The sequence below is a fragment of the Haemaphysalis longicornis genome, unplaced genomic scaffold, assembly GCF_048455015.1.
Source record: "Haemaphysalis longicornis isolate Haplotype H1 unplaced genomic scaffold, Haemaphysalis longicornis Haplotype H1 scaffold_1, whole genome shotgun sequence".
In the NCBI taxonomy this organism is placed as follows: domain Eukaryota; kingdom Metazoa; phylum Arthropoda; class Arachnida; order Ixodida; family Ixodidae; genus Haemaphysalis; species Haemaphysalis longicornis.
Genome location: NW_027526203.1, coordinates 476,414,828 through 476,438,584, shown reverse-complemented (window position 1 = coordinate 476,438,584; position 23,757 = coordinate 476,414,828). Strand labels below are relative to the sequence as shown.

Genomic DNA, 23,757 nt, shown 5'->3' with positions numbered 1-23,757 from the left:
CAGATTACAGCGAAACGCTCCTCTGGAGTGCTGCGGCGGCCGCTATCACGTGTATTTCCATCGTCTAGCAGGCATTCCGACAGCTGCGCAATAGCGTTCTTCTCGGGTAGTTTTCTGCGAGCCCGAACTTACGGCCAGTAACAGCAGCTACTGGTCGTTTCGAGTAACAATAGATTAGCGCGCCGAGAAACCATTCCCAAACGTCTGAGCAATGGGCACGTATAATTAATGCCGCAGAAGTGCCATCGGTGTGCACGGAATGCTACGAAGACATCGTCCCGCGGCGCGTTACTGACAACCGGAGCAGGCGGCGCGGAGCTTGCTCAACTATTTTTCCAAATGCATCAAGACTTCAAAGGTGCCCATGGCCTTTAAACTGTTTACCATGGTTTTTATTACGAACAAACGTGCTTTGTTGCGTGCACTCAGTGGAGGGTTTGCAGCTTCGCAAGTCATCCGTTTTCACAGAGTAGAAGGGCAGTATTTTTTAACACGAAAGTGTTTTATCCCTTTGCGACACGGCGTGTACAATTGTACACGCGACTTTTAAGATCATTTTTATGAGTTACAATCGTCGTCATCCCCACTTGAACCGCTCAGCCAGCATTCACATGTCCCGCTCTACGGCGGGAAATGCAAATGCTGGCTGGGCGTTTCAAGTGGGGTTCAAGAACACCTACTTGACACGCCAAATGCTCGGCGCATCAAATAGGTGTTCTTGGTTTTACGTTTTCTATCCAGTTAAACCGTTTATTAAAGCAAAATTGAAGCTGCTACGTTAATACATAAGGGCTACATATCACAATAATGTGTATACGTTTTCTATGGGAGCAATGGTTAAGGAAACAGAGGTCCCGTTTACGATAGCATGTTTACTATTAGGGCACGACCTAATTTATTAACTACTTATTAGATAGAGTTGTTCATGATTTTTGGTGAATTTCGGTTATTAAGAACACAGACAGGCAGTTTAAAATTTTTCTGGCAGCTACATCCTAATGCGTGTCGCAAAGGGATATGCCGGTATCCACCAAGAGCTGAATGACGTCATATCCGTCACGGAAATAACGTCGCCGGGAAAACGCGGCTGCGCCAGGATTCGAGCGCGGGTGCACCGTCGGCGCAACGGGAGGTGCCAGGTGGTTTACCGACTCCGCTACGAGCTGAACCGCAGACCACCGTATGAACGCGCCATATATCTTTCCTATAACATCCTCTATTTCAATTGTGCTGCAGTCTGAGAGGTGAAGCAAAGTGGTGCATCACGATGCTAATGAGCGCCGACAGTTGGCACCAGCTGAGCTCGTCGCAACGCAACCGTCTGCCGTACACTCCACGGAACAGGGATGAAGTGGTCGCACATTTGCGAAAGCGACGCGCCAGCAGGTTGTAGCTTGCCAATCACACCCACAAGACACCCCCGAAAATCGTGCTCTTTCGCTGCGGCGAACCGTGAGTTCACCAAACGATTCGCTGGCAACCCGTTCGATTTCGTTCGCAAGGTTTGCGACCGCATGTGGTTTCATTCGGGTTCACACAGTGCTCCGGCGCGTGCATTCCAGTGTCTAATGTTGAAAGTCTGACAGTGCCATACCAAAGAAATATAAATAGCAATGTGCCAGTTCATATCGATGCAGAATAAACATTCAACTGATCCTGTGAAGGCACGTCTCACTTTCGTGTTTTACCGATTCCTATGAAAGAAAGATCAACCACATTTTTTGATAATGGAATCCGTCGGCATGTCGAACCCCCTTGCCACGAAGACTGTCTTTCTTATCTCTAAATATCTTGAGGGCATTGTTGGTCCTACAAAGCCAAAAAAAAATAGAAGCGGTGAAGTTCTTGTAGAGGTTAACGACAAGCTACAAATCTCTCGATTCAAACTCTCATCGCATGCAGATCGGGACATCAGGGTCCCACCCCACCGCAGCCTTAACAGCTCCCAGGGTGTGATCTCTGAGCCAGATCTGATGAATGAAACTGAAACCGATCTGCTGGAAGGCCCTAGAGACTAAGGTGTGACAGCCGTGAGGCTCATCATTATTCGTCGAGATAAGGAAATTCCAACATAACATGTAATATTGGCTTTCAACCGTTCCAGTTCTTGAATCAGGAAATGTAGGCTTCATTCGTTGCCCCGTCAGAGCATACATCCCCAACGCACGGTGCTGTTTTAAAGGCCAGCGGTTTGGGCATGGCACTAACTCCTGCCGTGGTCGACTAACATGCGCGCACAACATGATCATCCCTCAGACAACTGTCTTTCACAAAATCTCACCTGTGTAAACTTCCAGGAATCACATGCTGCATACTCGAAAGTGCAAAAGATTTCAACTTGAAAAAAAAAAAAAAGACTATCAGTGTTAAGGTCACGAAGAACATCACCTTCCCAGAGGCGCGGAAGAAGTTCGCCTCTTTTCCTGTGGGAAGGTATGCCGACGCAGCTCACCGGGTGGCGGAGCGGCGTCGGGCTTCGGCGGGGACATAGTACTGTGATTCAGACTCCCCCCCCTCCTGAGCTGCCTTTGGCGGCCCATCCCGCCCCACACCGTTGCTGAGCCAGCAGCGGTTGTGGAGACAACCACGTCTCCTGGGAGTGATGCTGCTTCCAATACATCCGCTCCCCATTCCCAAATCACACGTGAGGACACGGAGGAGATGGACCCGGAGGAACCAGTGGCAGCTCCCACCCCCGCCGCACCGCCTGTGCCATCAGAGGCGTTCCTGAAGCCCTCGGCAGTTGCGGGCCATGCAAAGCGCGCCCAAAAGGGTGCGCGGTCTAAGGAGCCTGATCACTCAGGCACACCGAGGACATCCGATGACGAAATGGAAGTCGGACCGTTCCTGCCAGCGGCGCAGCGCAAATAACGTGTCCCGACTCCAAAGCCCCCCGACAAGCAAAAAGACGAGAGTCACAGCCCCGAAAGACAACAAATAAACATACGCACTCCAGTAGCTCTCACATTAAATAATGGGAAGAGAAAACATAACTCAATGGAAATCTAGAGGCCTTATTAAAAACCTTGACGATGAGTACGAGATACTGCACTCCAATCAGCCAAGTGTCGTGTGTCTACAAGAAACCCATTTAAACTCCAAACATACAAATTTCTTGAATATTTACATGGTATTTAAGAAGTACAGGGATGGTGGTGGTACATCTTCCGGTGGTGTGGCCGTCATTGCCTGAAAGTCCTTGGCGTGTCACACTACCCAATTACAGACCGTCATTGAGGCTGTTGCCATTCGTTCCATAATTTCCAATAGGCTAATAACACTGTTCCGTTTACATCCCTCCTCATTTCCAGCTCTGGAGCTCAGATTTCGAGGGCCTTATAGATCAGCTACCCGCACCATTTATACTTTTAAGGGACCTCAACGCCTATAATGCACTCGGAGCTCTTCTCGCACGGAAGCCCGAGGTCGCCTAATTGAGAAATTTCTAACATCTTCGGGAGCATGCCTATTCAATAAAAACAAGCCTACATACCATAATATGGGACACAACACATATTCACACCTCGACTTGGCTGTTGGCCTAGCAGTACTCTTGCCATCTCTGGAGTGGGATGTTGGCGCTCACTCATATGGTAGTGACCACTTTCCAACTACACTAACATACCTAGATAAAGGCCCAAACAGTTCACCTTCCCATAAAAAGTTCAATGAAGCTAGAGCTAGCTGGAGTACATTTACAGAAACATACAAACTACACCACACGTCCATAAAACACCTACACGTGCAAGAAACTACCCCACTCCTCACGGCGCACATCCTCGACGCCGCCGAAAGGTCCATTCTCCACGCCTCTGGTGCCCTGTGCAACCAGAGGAGGCCATGGAGGAATGAGGACTGTAGGCGGGCGCGAGAGGCCCAGAACAAGTCGTGGGGTATCCTTCGTCGGTACACCACGCCGGAACCTCCTTTTGTTCAAAAGGACAAAGACGATGGGAAAACGTGTGCGCCGTGTGGCAAAACTATACAGTTGGCGCACCTTCCTATCATCCATAAACACACACACACAAGGTCTGGACAAGAATATGAAAACTCAAAGGACATCAGACACCCAGCCTGCCCCTGCTTAGTACAACACGGGACACACTAGCACATTTCCAACACGTGTCCAGTTCAGCACACTACACAAAAACTTTCTTGCGACACAAAACGTCTGCCGAGAAAAAGCCGTTACATGACAAAGAGAAGTCAGAAACTGGTTACAACTCTGAATTTACACTCTGAGTTTAGGGCTGCGCAGAGCGCATGTAAGCCTTCAGCTCCAGGCGTAGAAAGGGTACATACACCATGATAAAACACCTACACCCAGACACTCTTGATACCACTCCTCCATCTATATGGCTTTCGGGGCACATTCCAAACTCTTGGAGGGAGTCTATAGTTATAGCTTGCCTGAAAGAGGGGAAGAACCCTTCCTCTCCCGCTGTTGAGCCCATTGCCCTGACCAGCTGACCTATGGTGCAGACAAAGAACTCTTAGTCCGTGTCTTTTCCGCCTTAGTCGGGTCTCGGTTAGACGACGGTAGTGTCGTGTATGGGTCGGCATCAAAAACTACACTAAAGATGCTTGATCCAGTGCTCCACTTGGGTCTTCACCTTGCGTCTAGTGCGTTCTGCACTAGCCCGGCCCAGAGTCTCTACGTTGAATGTAACAAATGGTGCCTGGAACATCAACGAATGTACTTACATACATATATTATATGCTTTTAAGGTTTCATCATTGAATAACCATCCTTTTAAACCTGTACTCAACGATACATCCACAACCCAGCTCTTTTCAAATCGTCCATCTGTTTCTTTGCCCTTTTTACTGAGGGTGAGAGAGGAAGCTTAAGGTCTTTCCGTTGGGTTTCTAGATGTACAAGTATATACAACATCGCTTACCGACATTTTGGCAACATGGCAACTTCAGGTTGTGTCATGGGATTTATCATTTCTGAAAATGAATAAAAACAGGGTTCCGAGAACTGCGATTCTGCAACACTTCTTTTCCCTGGAGGATAAATATAAATGCTCCGAATTTTACAGGAATGCCTAGAAAACCTCAACTATGGTGTCGTGTGCCGCTCATGACCGTAACTTTCATTCTTGCAGAACCATGAACGCACACACCACTATCTTCTCAGCAGAAGCACACGGCATTTCACTCATCGTGCAGCACATTCTTAAAAAACAAATTCCTAAGTCCGTCATCTTTAGACTCTTTGAGCGTTTCGCTTGCATTGTCATGCCATAATGTCTGTCATGCGATAATGTCTGTATATGCTCAAAGTTTTCAACTTTTCCTGTGCTGGATTCCAGGCCTTGCTGGAATTGCGGGTAACGAGACCGCGGATCAAATGGTCGCTGCTGCTGCACTTACAAATACAGTGGACATAACAACAATACCCTACATGACCTGAAGCCACACATAAGACAGTACCTTCGCAAAACATTGGAAAACCGACTGGAGTGCAGTCAGACAACAAGTTACAAATAAAATCGTGGATCACACAACACATCCATTGAAGTTGACCTCGCTTTATTACGGATAGGCCATACACACACGCGACACACTCCCACCCACTACAGGTGTGGGGAGGGCCTATGGGTAATGCACATTCTAATTACATGCAAAGCACTCCACACAACAAAACGCAAACACTTCCCACAACTATACAGACAACACATCCCACTACACCCAGCACCGTTTTTAGCGGATGATCCCATGATTCCTCTACAGCGCCCTTTTAAGTCTCTTAGCGAAATCTTAGCGAATTTTTACACCGCATTTCTCATCACGCGTTGTTTTTTATACCTACTTTCATACCACGCATAATCACAACCTGGCCTTCTACACCAGCCATCCCATTGTCTTTGACTGATTTTAACTGTGTACTTGTTGAGCAATTTTAGTGTCGCCATCTCTCGTGTATGACCATGGTGTTGGCGCTTTTCGCTCCGGTTGGCCTTGCGCCATTAACACTCCACCACCACCATCATCAGGAGCAAGAGGCGGAAAGGGGGAGAAAGTAGAGGCAGTTGCAAGGTAGGAGCGGCAGAAGACGATCTTCTGACGACAGTTGCAGCCCCAATTTTTTCCCGCTTTCGGTTTGACCTCGTGTCAAGCATAGAAGAAAAAATTACAAAGAAATAAGTTGACTTCAGTTGAGGCAAGCCAAATAAACATAGTAAAAATCCTTTCAAATCGAGGAGCCCTGCCACTGACCTTTATATATGAGGCTGCGAAAGACTCCACAGGGAGCTATTTATGTCTTTGCAGTGCTCACCCGTTGTCACCTCTGGCTGGCGCCCGGCCCGGGACATCGGACGGCGGATGGAGCACCTTAGACAAGGCAGAAACCTGGTATGCCGTAGACGAGCTTTCATAAAGAACACACTGTAAATACAAACGTCCTGTAAAGAAATAGAATACTTCATTAAGATACGAACAGTTTGACAGCAACGGCCTGCATGGATTACTTGCACGAAATATAATCCTAGTGGTGCAGTGCGTATGTTCATAAACTCGCCTAGTAGTTCATGACCCCCAAATGTAGTTAAAACCAATCTGCATTTTTAGTTTGTAGCGCACAAGCTTTTTCGATGTAATTTTCAGTAGATCTGCTGTCTTCGGTAATTCGTTAATATGTTGAACGCTGTTCTCAACGACACGATCTGAAATTGCCACGATTTGAGCGACACAATTTGAATTTTCGCGCCGGGATTTGACCTTCAATATTCACCTTCAATTTTGTTCCAGTACTCTTTCACGTAGAACAACTACCGATGCCGCCACTACTACGGAAGAGACGGTCGCAGGGGATTCTTTGGAAAGGTAAAGTACAGTTAATGTAATCCGTTTTTATCACCTGATTAAGTGGGGTGTGAAAAAGGCGGAACAACCTGCGGCGACTGCAAATAAAACTCGCAAAGAAATCGTAAGCATATCCTCAACAGCGTATCAAAGGCGAATGGAGTTGATGAGACAACTTCTCTAGGCAGGAACTTCCGTGTTTGCTACGATGTGAAAACTATAAAAAGTTCCGGGTGTAAACAAGAGCCACACTAAAGGGGCCCTGAAGTGAATTTATCAAGCCATGAAGTGAATTTATCAAGAAAAGAGGGCCAGAAAAGAGTCCCGGCAAAAAATAGCTCTTTTTTACTCTACGTGACTCTATTAGACGACACATGAGCCACTGAAGAGAGTCGCGATTTGTGAGTCGCGCCTCCCGCACCGACGCCGTAGCCACGGAGACTCGCACCACATTTTGGCTCCGGCGCGACGGTGGAGGTTATTCGGTCCAGGCTGGACAGGAAGAGCTGGGTCCCTCGCGCGCTGCAGCTACCTGCCGGATCTGCGCTGCAGCGCGTCTGTCGAGCCGCCATTGGTGTTGGTGCCATATGTCGCGGCTCAGCGCGCAGGAGTCGCCGGAACTTGCAGTGACTTTACCGTTGTTTGCGTGTCTCCTCCAGTTAGCCAACACCGAATCGGGCTCGCGAGTTTGCACGAAGGGTACGCCCTGCGGCAGGTAGATTTTGCGAAAACAGGGCCAATGAGTTGCCGGTGCTACACAATAAAATACTACCTTCGTATAAATGGAGCTAAATTACCATGCTTGCAGGTACATGCCTTCTATCATTTTTCGCACTTCTTCCTTCGGTGTTTTCCAATCACGTCCAGGATGAGTTTGGAAGCTGAAACGTGCCCTGGTGACGGCCCCAAGCATCAGTTGGAGACCCTGGTACTGAGTTTCGAGCAGAGCAAGCGTCACTACCGTCGCCGGCTCGCCGCACGACTGGCCTGCGCCTTTTGCGTGCTAATGCTCGTCGCCATCGCAATCTGCCTCGCCTGCGTTGCTATGCTGCTGCACATTGGTGAGCAATACTTTCAGTCACAGCAGATGCGAAACAACTCCCATCTTAAGTCACGCAAAATGGCTTCTCTGCCCTACACCAGGGCTTTTTAGTGGAAGCCATCTTGTCGCAGGCATCTGTCGAGTTTTGTAAGCTTTATCAATCTTTTAACCTGACGTGATTTTGCGCTGTAAATTCAAGAATATGCAAAGCCAACTTGCCCAAGCATCAACGCTGACGTGTTGCCTCGGCAATCACTTTACAATAAGTTTCATCATGAAGTTTCTGAAGGGTGTGTTCCGTATTATCGAAGCAGGAGCGTACGAGCACGCGACCTATTCGAAGCGCGGGCTGTCCGTATCGTTGCGGCCGTGCCAGTTCTTACGCACAGAGAAGCGGCTATCATAGGGTATTTCAAGAATCCTAATGTAGCTCCAACGGATGTCAGTCAAGCTCAGCAACGAATATTTCAATGTTTATCATTATTTTGCTGCTGAGCGCAATTACACGAGTCCTATCGCGGTCATGATGACCATTATGAGGGAAGAAATATATTCATCGCATGCATGTCGAGATTTCGGCGCACGTTGGCGAGCCTCGTGGCTGTCCAAATTATTTCATGGCCTCATTACCCAGCTGTCGCTTTGGTCTATAACAGACCAATGACAATAAAATGAACTTGTTGCTTTAAGTCTATGATGCTAATGAACACATAAAGCTATGTACGCCAGAACGCAGGTGGCGGGGCGCTGTTCGAGAGTTCAGGCGCCTCGCCTAATTAATGAAAACCGCCCGGCGATTTGATACCATTGTGTTTAGCGTCTTTTCCTTTATTCTGTTTGTTTACATGCAAGGGAGACTGACGGAGTGCGCGAGGGGTGCGACGGGCTGCTGTGTGCATGAGCCTTTCTCATTCTGCCTCTTCCCAGTGAGCACACTCAGAGAGGAGCTATCCAAGCGCGTCGGTCGCCACAATATCCGCAACGGGCGGAAACGCGCGGTGTTACATTTCCAAAGGCATCCCAGAACCGGCCTCCGTCAATGCCGTGGTAGTGTGGTGAACGAGTTGCGAGCAGGAGAGCTGCCCCGGTTTCGAACGACGAAGAGCGGAGAGCAAAACTTAAATGATTCAATGCACGATAAGAAAAGAATAGCGACGATACAGGAGCTGCTCCCTGGCGTGCTTACAGCATGGCAGCGGGCATACCAATGCTCTCGACAAGAGCCCAGGGTGAACGGCTGGGTGATCGCTGAAAGCCCCTTTTTATAAACAGGAGTCCCAATGGCCCACAGCCTTCCAGTGCTATGCGCACAGCAGCGAAAAGTACAAATGCAGGAAACATTTTCCATGTGTTTCGTAACAGGAGCCGGCGTACGCTGTGCGGAGAGAGGGAGGTAGAGTGAAAACAAAACTAAGCAAGCGCCGAAGAAAGACATCTGAAACAGTAAACAGAGTGAAATAAATCTAAGCAAGCGCCGTGGCGGTGAGGCAAATGGATGTCAGGGACACCGCCTGCTTTGTGCCGGGTTTCAGCTGTCCTACATAGAGATACGCTTCCTTTTTCTCGTTCTTCCCGTGTCTGGTCACTGCGAGAATTGGTGACGCAAAATAAAGAGATGATATATATGCTGTAGAACAAGGTGGTGTTTGCGGACGAAATATTTTTACCTCTGCAGTTTTTATTCAGCGAAGGTGGGGAGATCCCTTGGGAATGACCGCGTTTGTCAAGTGAAACCGTTCCCATCGTACTCTTAGATATGTTTCAAATGCACTGTTAGTAAAAAAGAGACACGCATCTTCGACGGCGTTATTTGTCCAGCAAAGCGGGCTCGAGGTGCATGTCCAGAGCGAAGTGAGCAAACTGGAGCACCTGATACAGAGGCTTCAAAACGCCGAGGGAGTTCTATCATGCTGTTCGAAACAAAAGTGCGCCTCACCTGAGCGTTCCACCACCATTGTCCATATTCTCCGTCTGGGCAGGTGAATCCGAGCATAAATTAGTATTTGCCTGTTTCTGAATAAATTTCAAATGAGTGGTGAGACGAGCAGTGCGGAAAGGACAGAATGATCGTACATCGCAAGCAGGTTGACTTCGCATACGGTTCTGCGCACAAGACTCGAAAGTTCTTACGCATCGCAAAACGTCATCCGGCATCTCAAAAATACGAAATTCTTATAATGCCTTATAAAACAATTTCTCCAATTTTCGATGAGCGAGAACATGCTCAAACCTCAAAAATGAATTCTGCACCGCAGGGGGACTGCCCTTCTCCGGATTCACTTGCATGCAACGTCGCTCAACAGAGACAGTAGTCCTCCGCGAGAATGACTGTGCTTCAAATTGAGGATGTGGATATTCATGTTGCGTGCGCCTTTCCTAACTTAGGTGCTGATTATTATATGCTCTTCTACGGGCCTGGAGCTAGGCACGTTTCGCTTGTGTGCTATACAGGATATCCTGGAGACCAGGAAGTCTTCCAGCAATAGATACTGGATTTTATTGCAACTCTAAAATTAGTTCAGCGAAGCAGAAGTCAGCATGCATGGCGTTAAGATTTGAGTATTTACGCGCGAAATCTACACCTGGGCTGTGATATCGAGCTGCGCTGTAGTTGAGGGCTCCACGTTAATTTAAACCACCGGGGCATCTTTAACGTGCGCATCAATCTCGGCCCACGGACGTTTTAGCGTTTTGCCTCAATCAGAAAAGAAGCCGCCGCAGCCGGGAATCAAACCTGCGTTACAACCACCGTGGTGGATCAGCAAGCGCGACGTATAGAAGCCACCTACATGTTCTCAACAAAACTATTTGGCGTGATTCTAGCGTATGCCTTGGTGAGATGTATAGCAGGGGCCGGAAACTTCGGCTAGTTTCGGTATCGCAAAATTAAGTGCCGCCATGACGCTGGTAGCCAAGCGAAAATTCAGCAACTTTGCATATGTGGCTTTATCTTTTCAACATACCCAGCAATAAAGTAAAGTGATTCCATTGTGTGTAGAAATAAAATGTGTTCGTGGCTGTTTCCTTTTTTGGCACCCTATTTATTTATTTAGTCGCTTCATTCGTTGCGCCGACGGGCGGCGCTTTCGCTCTTATCTCTTCTGCTGCCATCCTGTCCGTCTGCTCCTGCCGCTTTCACTGTGTGACGTGTAGAAGTTTTGTAGTATGCCTTGAAGGTGAAAATTTTGGTGTCTGCGAGTGCTAACCGGCTCAAAATGTCAGAGAAACTGAGAAAAGGACACAACGCGTGCTTCGATGCTGTGCGGTGCGACAACTCGGGAAGGAATAACACAGCGAAAATTTTCCGCTTCCCAGCGGACGGCATGCAGGCAAGCACACTTTTGATTCAGTGAAAGTTATGAAGAAGCAAGCGCTATCCTTATCAAAAAAGCTGCAGGGCGGATCGAAACATCTTCTGCTGTTGCTTTACAGTGAATTTCTTTTTGTTTGGTACAACGCATTTGTCCGTAATGTTGTAAGCATGTGAAGCTACTTGTCGACAGTTTCTCATGAGCCGATTGATGCTAGCGGACACGCAGACGGAAATTTCGCTTCGGTATCGGTTTGGTGAGTGGTTGCTCTTCATTTTCTTTCCATCAGAGAAAAGCTCGGAAATTATGTTCGCCTAATCTGCCTAAATGCTTCTTCGACGAACTGGTTTGGCTTTAGAGCGTTCCGACGATCAGTTTCTCTGAATGCTTATTAGCACGAAAGAAGCCCGAAAAATATTTACGTGTCAGCTGACCGCTGGAATTCCGTGTTACGAGAAGTTCGAGTTACCTGCGCGACGGCCGAGCGGCGCTTCGATTTTCAACCCGTGCTAGGACACATTTTTTGTACCTTGTTTGCACTCTCAATATTTGTTTCGCTTTTACGTGTTTATTAATATCCCTGGTGGTATTAGTTCCATTTACCAAGTGTGATATATGGCGAAATTACGCAGAAAATTCGCGAGCTATAAAGGGTTTTTTGGGCTAGCAAGTTTGCGAGAATAAGAATATGGAGCGGTTGTTAATGGTGTTGAAATGAGCTGGTCATCTCACGTAATAATCATTTTATTATTCACAAACGCGTGTTTTTATGAAACATCGTTTCTGTAGAATTGTATTGTGTGCAACAAATGAACGCGGTGACCTCTGCAGCAATTTTCTGTATACGACGAATTGTACGAAGATTTCTGTTATGTTTGTGTAACCGACACAGAATGCGGACATTTGTACTTACTATACGAGGTACACACCTATGTGCTTTTGTGGCATATATTGAACTTGGCTTGTCATACGTTGCTAATAAAATCAGTGAATAAACCACATTTCCCGCCTATTACTTTTTCTGCCCCAAACAAAATTGCCACGCTTCAGGGCGTGCTGCCTCACGCGTATTCAACTAAGAAATATATCCAAACAAATGTTTTCTGCACGTGCTGAGAGTCCAAGCAAATTAGCAACTGGAAGCTGTCGAAAACAAGATGTGCAGCAGCAAACCTATCTGAAAAGCGAAATGCAAGCGGTGTTTGTTCACGCTTGCGGCACACAAACACAAGCGCGCTCGTTCAAACCATAGCAGACGATAAGCGGCACGGCGTTTCCTCCTCGCGCATCAACGAAAGCGTTGCCATAGCAGCATCTATTATTTTTTTGTTGTTTTTTAGTTGGACAGTTTGGCCTACCAAGCACCAGGGGACAAATTGGCGCTAGTGGCGCAATTATCGGTTACCTGGGGGGTATACCAGCTGACCTAGCCGTGTGTATAGCTCATAGCGAACAGCCGCAAACAAACAAAAAAATGGGGGGGGGGGGGTTGCAGGTAAAGAAAGCGCATATCGTTTCGTTAGCTTGCACTAGCCAGAAACGTTTACCGCGAGTGTAGGCACGGGATATTATTGTCGCTTGACTCGATATGAAGCTTTTACGCGGAGAAAAGGAGGTGTGTTGAGAGCAGCATTTAGTTCAGCATCATTTCAGGCTATGCGGTGGTTGATGCGCGACAACCTGACCGGTTACGAGTACAGCCCGCGGGTGCGCAAAGCTGGCCGCATCAGCGCGACGGCAATCCTCCTACCTGTGCCGCCCTCTCGCGCCGGCTGGATTCATCATCCCAAAAAGAGCCCACCGTCGTTCCTCCGAAGACATCACAGAACGCTGTTCCTCACAGTTCCTCGGGTACCTGCCGTACGGTGAAGACGCGCGTGCACCGAGCCACCATATTCTGGCCGCGCCATACTTTCGAAGTCTCGATGACGATGATTCATACTGGTATCCTCCTTTGTAGCGGGTGATGACTCGTCGTCTTGCCCCCGAAAACTAAAAAGAAACTAATATACCTATGTTTTACGCTCTTCGTTTAATACTAGCGCTGCTCTTAGGGCAGGCACAAAAGCTTATTAGGAACAAAAGTTATTTTTTGCTGTTACAGGTGGTAGCTGTCCTAGGCAATATTCCCCTCTCTGCTTTTCGTCCGCCAGCATTCTAATCTTCGTTTCGTCGCCTCGACAGCCTTGAAGTTAAGTCCCTCTATGGTACCCTTAAATCCTAGCGCTTCTGAAAGCCTAAATGTTTCACACCAGATTTGGATGGATACCCTCGCATTCTAACACTATGTCCTGCATGTGAGTGAGTGAGGGCTTTATTGGTATACAAAGTTGAGAAGGGGACTGGTGATATTTTAGATGCACAGCATCTCTTGCTCTCGGGTCGGTCGTCCGTCGTCCGTCCGCACCTCTCCCCCTCTCCCCACCAGCTGTGCGATAGAGCGCGCGCTTCTCCCCCTCTCCCTCTCTCCACGCCAGCTGTGCGATAGCGCGCGCTACTCATCACCGCAGCTGCGCGATAAGCGCGCATGCGCGTCTCCTCTCTCATCTCCTCCTCTCCACTCCATCTGCTCTCTATAATAAACCCGGTCCGCGCGCCGCTCCCTCAGTTGCTGCTTCGGTTGAGCCACGCTGCGCCGTCATTTTCCGTTATTTGGATACCCAATCTCGTGAACGTTTCGGAACCTCCGAGATGCTTTGCATCAACTCAGGGTTCCCTCGCGGGAAGGTGGTGTCATTTTTTGAACTGATCTGGGAGTTCACCAGCATACAACCCAGTTCGGGGGAAGGGGAAAGGGGGAGTGAAAGGGGATAGGCGAGAACAATGGGTAACAGAAAGAGGGAGAGAAAGAAAGACAAGGAGTACGTGAGCTGGCCGGCGGGCGTTGGGCTAGAGCCATTGGATGAGTTTGGTCTGGAGGAAGGCCAGGAATGCTTCCCGCCGGATGGAGTTGGGGCCCGTGGGGAAAAGCAGGTCCATCAGGGTGCGGCTGGGCAGCCCGAGACGCTGGAGTGCGGCATGAAGCTCTGCTCGCGGGGCATCGTGCTAGCGGCAGGAGCAGAGCAGGTGCTCCAGGGTCTCGGGCTCTGGGCAGTCAGCACATGTGGGCGACGACCGGCGGCTTTGTCGGTGCAACCAGGCTGCCACGTTGCAGCAATCAAGCCGCATGCGGAGCAGTATGCGGCCAGGCTGGACCTGTGGAGCTTGGTCGCTGACGACTATGGGGTCTGGGTGCATCGTCTCCACCTCCCGCGCCAGGTTGGGTTGTGCGGCGTCGAAGGGCGTCAGATCGCGGGAGGCAGGAACCCCATCCTGGCGAGCATCACCTCTGGCCAGGACGTCAGCCACGTTATTTCCAGTGATTCCGACATGAGATGGCAACCAGTGGAGCCGCAGGTCACAACCGCGGGACTCCACCAGGTGAAGCTTCGCCGCCAGTGACCGCTCCCCGTATTTGCTTGAACTCGACGGATGGTCCGCCACTCGCAGTCGCATGAAAGCGGGTCGGGAGTCGGTGAGGATGACAGTCACCTGAATCTGGTGGCCCTTCTCCAGAAGGCCTGCAGCAAGGTGCAGCCCGGCCAGCTCTGCATGGGTGGAGGGGGCAAGGAAAGGGAGGCAGCACACTCTACTGGTGCCAAGATCTATTGCTGTGCAGGCGACTCAAGCTCTGCCCATGGACACTTGCACGGAGCCGTCTGTGTAGAGCTTCAGGATGCCAGCCGTCTCGTCCTGCAGCAGGGCAGCAACCTCCTGATGAATAGCCTGGGTTGTTGGCCGCTTGCCTCGAATCCCCGGGAGCGTGGGGCTGATGCGAAGAGCTCGCCCGTTGCCAGGTGGTGGTGTCTCGAGAAAGGGGCACTGCAGAAGCTGAATGTGAAGCTCGTAGATGGACGCCAGCATGCCCATCTGCGAGTAGGGGCGGCTGCGGTAGCGCTGAAGAAGGGCTGCCCCGTCCGGCTGCCCTGTCCGGTGTCCCGTCTGCAGGACCCGCACCTGGGTGGTCCAGGTACCGGCCTCTTTGTAGGTAGCCGCAGCCGGGGACGGGCTCGGGAGACCCAGGCAGATGCGTATGACCCGGCGGAGGTCTATCTCCAGCTCCTGCCACTGCAGTGGCTGCAGGTGTACCAGTAGCAGAGCATACAGGGCGGCCTAAGACGGCAGGGCCACGCACTTGCCAGGGACTTACAAGGCCACGGAGTGCGAGCAGCCCTGGCCTCGTGCCAGCAGCCTCCGCACGCCTCACTGGACTCTCGCCGTGGGCTGCTGGAGTGTCCTCGCCACTGGTATCCAGGTTAGCCGGCAGTCAATGTATAGCTCCAGGTATTTGACCCTGAGGCACCACGAGAATGGCTGTCCGCTCAGGGTGGGGGTGGTGTTGTCCTGCGCGACTGGTAGCCACGTGGGTGGTACATCATTGCCTTTGTCTTGGCCTCGGACAGCTGCAGGCCACGGCTTCTCAGGAAGTCTGCGACCGCCGCCAGCATCTCCTGGAGGCACGCCGTAACCTTGAACAGCTTTCTTGTTGGCCAGTGCGTCCAGATTGCGACGTCGTCCCCGCAGACCGCAATTCCCACTGGATACCGCAGCCCAGCAGGAATGCAGTCTGGCAGGGGAGCGAGCACCAAGTTGACCAGGAAATGGCTCAGCACGCTCCCCTGGGGCACCCCATCTGATGTCTCGTGGGCTACTGGTCGCCCGGCCGATATTTACCCGAAGGGTCCAGCCAGCCAGAAGCGCCTATACGTAGCTCCTGAGGTGCCCCACGACGCCCACGCCGCCCAAGGTTTCCAAGATGGTGGTGTGGGGGATAGTCGAACGCCGAGCTGATGTCAAGGCAGTCGAGGTAGGCGCGCCTGCTCCAGCATAGAGACGACGTCCCCCAGTGAGTCGGCAGTGCAGAGGTGCCACCTGAAGCCACTCTGCTGCTCCGGGAAGACGCCACGATGGTCAGCTATCCACTGCAGGCTGGCCAGGACGGTGATTTCTATGAGCTTGCCGGCCGCCGACGTGAGGGACACTGGCCGGTAGGATGGTGGCTCCATGGATGGCTTACCCACCTTCAGGACTGGTGATACCAGCCCCACCAGCCAGGATGCCGGAAGGACACCCGCCCTCCACATTCGGTTGAAGAGGCGCACGAGTGGCTTCCACTGGGTGGCGTCCAGGTTTCACAGCGTCTGCTACTTCACCCCGTCGACGCCGGGGGCGCTCCGACGCTTGGGGCAGCGGTCCAGTGCGGCCTGGAGTTCCCGTGGCGTGATGTCCGCGGTGCAAAGGGCCACGACCTGTTCGTCATGGCGGGGGGGTGGGGGGATGCCAGCATTACATTGGAAATGGCTGCAGCGGCTACTGCAGGCGGGCCCCGGGCAAATTGATCGGGGAGTAGTTCCGCCAAGGCTCCCTCAGAAATGCCCAGGGATACGGCGGCCGCTAGCAGTGCTCTTCGGCTGGTGGTGGCGGATTGAAGGGCCCGGAAGACTCACCAGGCCCTGGCTGGGTCTCGGCGAAAGTCCGAGGAAGCGCTGAGAAACTACCAGCTCTCCCTCCGACGGTGCCTGGCCCTCCTCCTGCAGTTTGCGTCCGCCCGCCGGTATGCCGTATAGTCCTCCAGACGCCTGCTTCGGATGGCCCGCCGCTGAAGTTGGCACCGCCTGGCCCGCAGTTGCAGCAGCTCCATGTCTGGCAGCGCAGTGCCCAGTGGTGCTTCGCCCCGCTGGTGCTTCGCCCCGCTGGTGCTTCGCCCCGCTGGTGCTTCGCCTTGGTAGCGCTGCGTACGATCACTGCCAAGAAGTCGTCCTCTGGATCCTCCGCACACTGCGCCATCTCCTTTCGGAAGTCAGCCCAGTTGGTGACCGCATAGGTCCTGATGTCGGTGCGCCTATGGCCATTATTGGGAGTGGCCAGGATGGGAAAGTGGTCAGACCCCCACGTGTTCATAGTGGTCTCCCAGGAGTAGGCGCATCGCTGCGGCATCTGGGTCGCATCAATGTGCGTGAGCTGGACGGTGCCACGGGGAACAGGAAAGGTGAAGGTGGGGCTGCCCGTGTTAACCACCAGCAGCCCACAGGAGGTGGCAGCATCCAGAAGCTGTCGTGCCATGCGTGTGGTGCGGGGGCTACCCCAGGCTGGGTGGTGCACGTTGCAATCCCCACACACGATGACGTCCGAGCCCAGGAGGGCCCGCAGCCGACCCACTGCTGTGACGTCCCAAGGTTGCTGCGGTCGAACATATACGCTGGCCACGGTGGTGTCCGTGGACCCCATGCGCACCGTGATGGCAGCGCATTCCATTGGACCCTCCACCACCGAGGCAAGGTCGATTGGGGCACTGTTGAGGGCTGCCCTCACGTAATGGCAGCCTGTGACTTGCTTGGTGGGTGGCTGGCATCCCGGCATGGCTTGCTACTGCAGGAGCGCAGGCGACAGCTGCCGGTGTTGAATCTCCCGATGGGTATGCGCCAATCAGTCACCATCATCGTGTAGACCGTGTCATTAAATCTGTCATCCCCGCTAAGGGCAGCCATGGCTCAGGTCTGCCTTGCGTCGTTCTTCCGTTAACATTTTGGTGCCGTTGAATCCGGGAAGACGACCGAACGTGACGAAGGAGACCACCGACGTCCCCTCCGGCTTGAGGTTCGCATCACCCCTCTCCCTCGACTGCTGTTTACGCTGCTCAGCCCCGCCCTCAGCCGGAGGTCAGCATGGCTGGCCCTGACCACCGGACGACCGACCGAATGCGTGCGATTGATAAGCTGCGCGGGCAGCAGCGTATCCTTCGCGGCGCTGGTACCCGACTGCTCAAGGCAGCGACGGATTTTTTGGAAGCCGCCTCGACGCATCCGCATGAACTTCAAGCGGCCATTGATCTGCTCGAGAGAAATGAAGCGGCACTGTACGAGACTGAAAAGAAAATAATTGAGCTTCTGGACCATGATGAATTTGAACGAGAATATCTCGACGCACTGGCGTATCGAGGAAGCATATGTACTGTCCTAAACGACCTGCGCTCGGCCTTGAACTCTCGGAAAGCGCCCGGCAGGAAAGTCACTACTAACGGCACTGCAGGCAAGCCAAATTACCTTCGACCCTTGACCGTCGTGTGCAATGCTGTTCGCCCAGCCACCCATGCAGACCATCCCCCTCACTGCGGCTCACACCCATCAACATCGGACGTTGTCCTGCCGAAGTTGCAGGCTTCAACGTTCAAGGGTATTGTCAACGTGGGAGCCAGCTCGGAGGTAGCGTCGAGCGTCCCGATTGAGGAAGGGGGTGCGGAGCACGAGGGTACGCCTGCCGCAGCCAACGACCACTCAGCTGTTTCTGCTCAACGAGACGACAAAAAAGGCAAGGTAAATGACGTGAAAGAAATCACAGAGCCACCACCGTACACTTTCGAGTATATCTACGTCCCAGACTTCATGAATGAGGAATCCTTACCGCAGCTTCCTAAAATCCCGCTATCACCAATCGTCAAGTTAGAACGGGACGCTGGACCCAGGTTCGAGTCTGGTTCGTTCTGTGTTCCTGATGTTAGGAAGTCTGAACCGCTATTGCTGACCATTTCGGGTCAATGTAACGAAACAACGAAGCCTTGCCAAGAAACATCAATAACGCATATTGAGCTGACATCTCGCCCAAAAGCAAGTTCGACAGAATCGGAAACCGCCAAGAGGAAAACCCGAGGCAGGGACAACACAAATCTGAATATACTGGATGACTCGCTGTATGAGAACTGCAGGTACCATGAACCACTGAGATTTTCCGGACATCAACTTCACCGGAATAGGTACATAACCGGACAGAAAACGCGAGCCTGGAGAATAGTTTGGTTGTCGCCCGCTTCACCTTGGCGGCGTATGGCTGTCGTGAAAGCTGCGAAACGCCGGATGCACCACTGGAAGCAAAAGAGGTGACAGCAATTCAGGGTAGCTTTCGAAGGAATGACCTTATGGAAAGAAAGAAAGTACGCTATGATTGCGGATTAATTCTTTAACCTCACAAGGATTTTCTCGCGGGTGGGAGAGGGAATAGGAGGAGCTGTTTCGACCTGATGAAATTCAGCGTCCTGAGGAGCAACCGAGCCAAGGCCAAGCGTTCGTACGCACCGACAAAAGACGCATTCGTTTTTCCCAACTGCGGAGCCGCCACAGAAAAAACCACCGTCGTACACAGCGAGGGTCAGGACATGCAGCGAGATACGCCGAAGGTTGAGAAGCCTGTGCATACCTCGCCACCGTTCAGCTCCGTTCGCCCTATTAGGTAGTACAGCCGTCGCGCCGCAGCGCACACCTTGCAGTGTCGTGAAGCGCCAAAGAACAAAAGCTATTTTTACTTGAAGACGATGTGTACCGGATCCGCACGTGTAACTTGTGCCGCAGCGCAGAGGTGTCCCAGACGCGTCAAAGCAGCGCCTCCATGGCTACTGCTACGAGAAGCCCATTGGCCGCTCAAGATTTTGGATGGACTGCGGGACTCACTGCGCGAGAATCGTCCCGAGGCGAAAGCACTCAAGCAGCGCTACGAGAAACTGCATCGCATGAACGTGTACGAGACGCAGAGCCAGCTGGTGAAGCTATTGAACAGCTAGAAGGTTCGGTCTGGGGGGCAGCGTTTGTGTGAGGACAGATACGCACGTTGCGGGCGCGGGAGGATGTTGAATCTCCCGATGGGTATGCGCCAATCAGTCACCATCATCGTGTAGACCGTGTCATTAAATCTGTCATCCCCGCTAAGGGCAGCCATGGCTCAGGTCTGCCTTGCGTCGTTCTTCCGTTAACAGCCGGCACTGGGGTAGCACACGTACCCAGGCAGGCGCAGGGAGTTTCCGTTAGTGTTGGCCTCCTGTAGCGCCAGCATGTCAAAGGGCTCCCGCGGCAGGTGTTCAGCCAGCTCTGCACATCGGCGGCCCATGTGACTGCAGTTCCACTGGAGGATGCGTTACCGAAGGCCGATTGAGATATTTGGCGACCCTGGGTAGAGAGGCGGGAACTGTGAGGTCTGTCTAGGGGTCAGAAGTATGAATGGGGACCCGTGACATTCTGTCAACAACTGCACTGCTCAAAGCTACAGAAAGAAGTTCCATTCGTTCCATCTCTGGCTCTGACGTTTCTGGGGCTTGGGAACTTGGTAAGCGGAGGACTGCTGTATCGTTGCTCCTCAGCGTGGTTCCAGGAATGCGGATGCGCGCTAGCAAAGATGGAATTATCGTCTGCGCGGAGCACAATTATACGGTTCATTAAATGGGCTTCAGAAGGGCCGCTTGAGCTTTAAAGGTCAGCACAAAGCTTTCTGTTATTTGTTTAGTTTTCGTTGGTGTTTTGCTTGTGTTTTTGACGAACATTCTAAAGTTGCCGCATGAGTGACAGTTGGGTCACGGCGTATTTCGTGTGCATTGGTTTTATTGTGGCCAATCAGGGCCCCAGTATGGGTTAATTGGTAAGCCCTCCCCACTCTCTGTTGTAACGTCCCTTTGAGAGGCGGGATTTGCGGAATAACTCATGTGTTGGGGTTTTTAGAAAACGGAGCCCCCTCGACGTGAGCTGTACCCGTCCTCTTTTGCTGTCAGTTGTAAATACTTTGTGTACGTTAGTTGTACAAATTGTACATTTGCTTGGAGTAGACTGCCGTCTGGTACATTCCGTCGACCGCGAGCCACCTTTTCATAATCGACCGCGATTGACCAATCCCACTAGGGTAACTCCCTTCAACTGTGGCCTGCGCTTAGTACTAAGTTAAATTAAGCCTACTGTGACTTGTTTGTAAAGTCCTGTGTTTGCCATTCGAAATTAGCGACTTTTCAGGTGAAACTTAGGCTGAAAAACCTTAGGCTATGTGGGTAGCTTTGCTCTGGTGTACAAACAAACGATTTTGTGTCAGATTTATATGCGTATTTTCGCGCGTACACGTTGATCTTTGCGCATCCAAAGCCGCCTTGAGAGCACGTAGGCGATGTTCCCTGAGGGAAGACGGACGGCGTGGCGTTATGGTTGACTTTATGTTCATTGTTGGCGCTCGCTGCACGCCGCTGGTCGTTCACCTGGCTCCATCTGTGCCTGCGGCGATGTCGGAAGCGGCCAGTTTAGTATTCCGCATGCCGTACGGTCCGTTACCGTCGTTCCGTGACCCACTGCGCGTGTGCACGGCCTAATTAGTTAAACGAAAACATGTTTTAGCGCTGCAGGTGCGTCGTTCAGATCGTACCATATGGCCTGCGCTTTGGAAGCCCTTTAAAGCGAAAGATCTGCAGTTTTGTGACTCGGGCAGATGCTGTCGCGCGAGTAGTGGCCGTGATGTCAGTAAACGAGTGGGCTGCCTCGATGCCAGCGCCGCCGTGCAGTGTGAATCGAGGCACCCTGTGCCACAGAACAGTAATGCGCCTCAGTCTTTGGCATGCCGTATAGGGAGGAAGTCCGCAGGTGTTGTGTGCTTCCTCAGTCCGTGCTTAGTCTTCCTCGTTGCCGTTATATCCCTGCCTGCCCAACAGCTTGCAGAGTTCATCGAATTCCCTCGATATTCATTTTGACTCCAATTTATTCTTGCGCATTCGGAAGCAATTTACGACAATATCAGGATAATGGTTGCAATCAAGCTTGAGTATCACCAAATACCGCATACACTTGACTCACAATGGCGCTGAGATAACAAGCATCGATGGGACTACTGTCCTCCTATGAAATAAGCTATAACAATGTCACGGGCCATAAAAAAACGAGTCAAGGACCAAGAGCAAGAAAGCTTATATCACTTTTGGCAAACGCAAGTGGGCGTAACTCATTTTGGAAAATTTTTGCGACGTTTATTCGACTGTCTCCCTTTCGTTCATTTAGCATTGTGCTGAGTGTGCCCCACCATAGTTTATTTGTTGCCTATATAGTTTGTTTATTTTTATAGATTAACCATGCCCATATATTTACAACCAGTTACACCAATAAAGTTTGACTATAATCGTATGGTTTGTCCCGAATTGGGTAACTTTCCGTTCCGCTGGATGGCGCATGCGATAGATAGAAATTCGTTGTGTTCTGGCAGAATACGGCTAAGCAGGAGGCTGCGCCCTGCCTTTCGCACTTACATTTTGTCGAATGGAGGAGGAGGAACAGCTGTGTAATTGTGGCCACATAATGCGTTGCTTAGAACAGTCTTTGATGTGAAAAATGCGGTGTCTTGTGCAACAGACAGACACCGACAGAAGCAAGGAAGGCGGCACAGGCGATGAATACAGCGCAGGATTGTGTCGTCCTTTTTGCCTGCACCGTGTTTGTTCCAGCTAGCGTTGGTGTAAGGGCAGTCATAGCTACTATCTCGTATTTGTTATTCTTCAAAGATAGGGGCTGTGCGGTTTTTCCATGTGGGAGCTTTCGGATGCCCTCGTACATTGTTGTCACCCAATAACGGAATAGGAAATAACGAAGAAAATATAAATTGCTGCACTGAAACTTCATTTTGTTTAGGAGAACAAAAACAGCGCCAGAGGCAAACGACGTAACAGATTTTCGTTGAAGTAATTAGCACGACGCTATCTTGTCAACGGCTCTAAAATATATTCTATTGTTTTAAAACTCTCCGAAGTGCAGCTTGCTGGTCCAGTTGGTGTATATTGAAGACTCAGCCCTTTCAGTTATGGTGCCATTGAGTGTAAGTGAAGATGGCGCAGTTAAATACTTTTCCTGAGGAGTAGGCATTGATTTATTTGTGGTAACATTCTTCTTTTAGCTTTTGCCTGATACCAACTACCTGGTTCAAGCAAAAGTTTTGTAATTACGAGAGAATAAGCTCGTAATATAGATCAGTTAAAATTTTGATAATTCCTGAATAGTTCGAATGCGTTGTGTTAAAAATCAAAATTTTGGGGGGAATTTTACTTGCTGGGATATTAGGTGCGCCGTAGTGGGGGAGTAGCGATTAACTCAGGAGTTAAAAAAAAACAATGCAATGGTATCGTTTGAGGTACAGCTGAAGTGGCCCGTAGTGGGACTGAAAAATATTGTCGCGAAGCCAAAGACGATGCAGCTGTCTTCAAGGGAAAGGAGTTTATTGAAGCGAACTTGTGCTCCCTTAACAACTCGAAGAATACACAGGCGGCGAAGCAGCAGTCAACGAAGTGACGTGCGCTAACGAGCGTCGGCGATAGTAATGCCGCGGCATCTGCTCTGCAGGCTTTTTATCTTGCGACGCGCGTGGTTCTCGAACCGTCGATTCACATCCAGAACGTTGTAGATCAAGGAAGATTATTCTACGCTAGTGACGTTAGGGCGAAACAGTCTCCTTATCTGAATGAGATAGCCCGTGCGGCATAAAAGTAAATAATGGTACACGCGCTTCGCATGGGAAACAGATAACAGAGCCGGGTGCGGCCGGGCATTAAAAACAAACAATAAATAAGCAAACCCGTACATGGTTCGCGGCATCACCCCCCCCCCCCCCCCCCCCTCTAAGAGTGCATCGACCCGATGCTAAAATAAAACGACAGTCCGAACAACCAGCAACAACAAAACAACAGTACGGTGTGAGGCGAACCACGTGGACGACTTCTGGTCGCGTGCATCCTCGTGATGTGTCGGAATCGCCATCGGGGATCACTTCGTAGGT

At 51.0% G+C, this 23,757-nt stretch overlaps 1 protein-coding gene across 2 annotated transcripts in view; it reads left to right on the top strand.

Moving 5' to 3' along the window:
- Positions 1-23,757, top strand: part of LOC144156291 (uncharacterized) — a 100,601-nt gene that overhangs the window by 24,925 nt on the left and 51,919 nt on the right. For both annotated transcript variants that reach the window (XR_013319736.1, XM_077688242.1), the window contains exons 2-4: positions 6,280-6,363; positions 6,760-6,834; positions 7,681-7,874. Coding sequence is in view for 1 of the 2 variants with exons in the window: in XM_077688242.1 (XP_077544368.1) it covers positions 6,280-6,363; positions 6,760-6,834; positions 7,681-7,874 (353 nt within the window). In the remaining variant the exon portion in view is untranslated. The remainder of the gene's footprint in view (positions 1-6,279; positions 6,364-6,759; positions 6,835-7,680; positions 7,875-23,757) is intronic.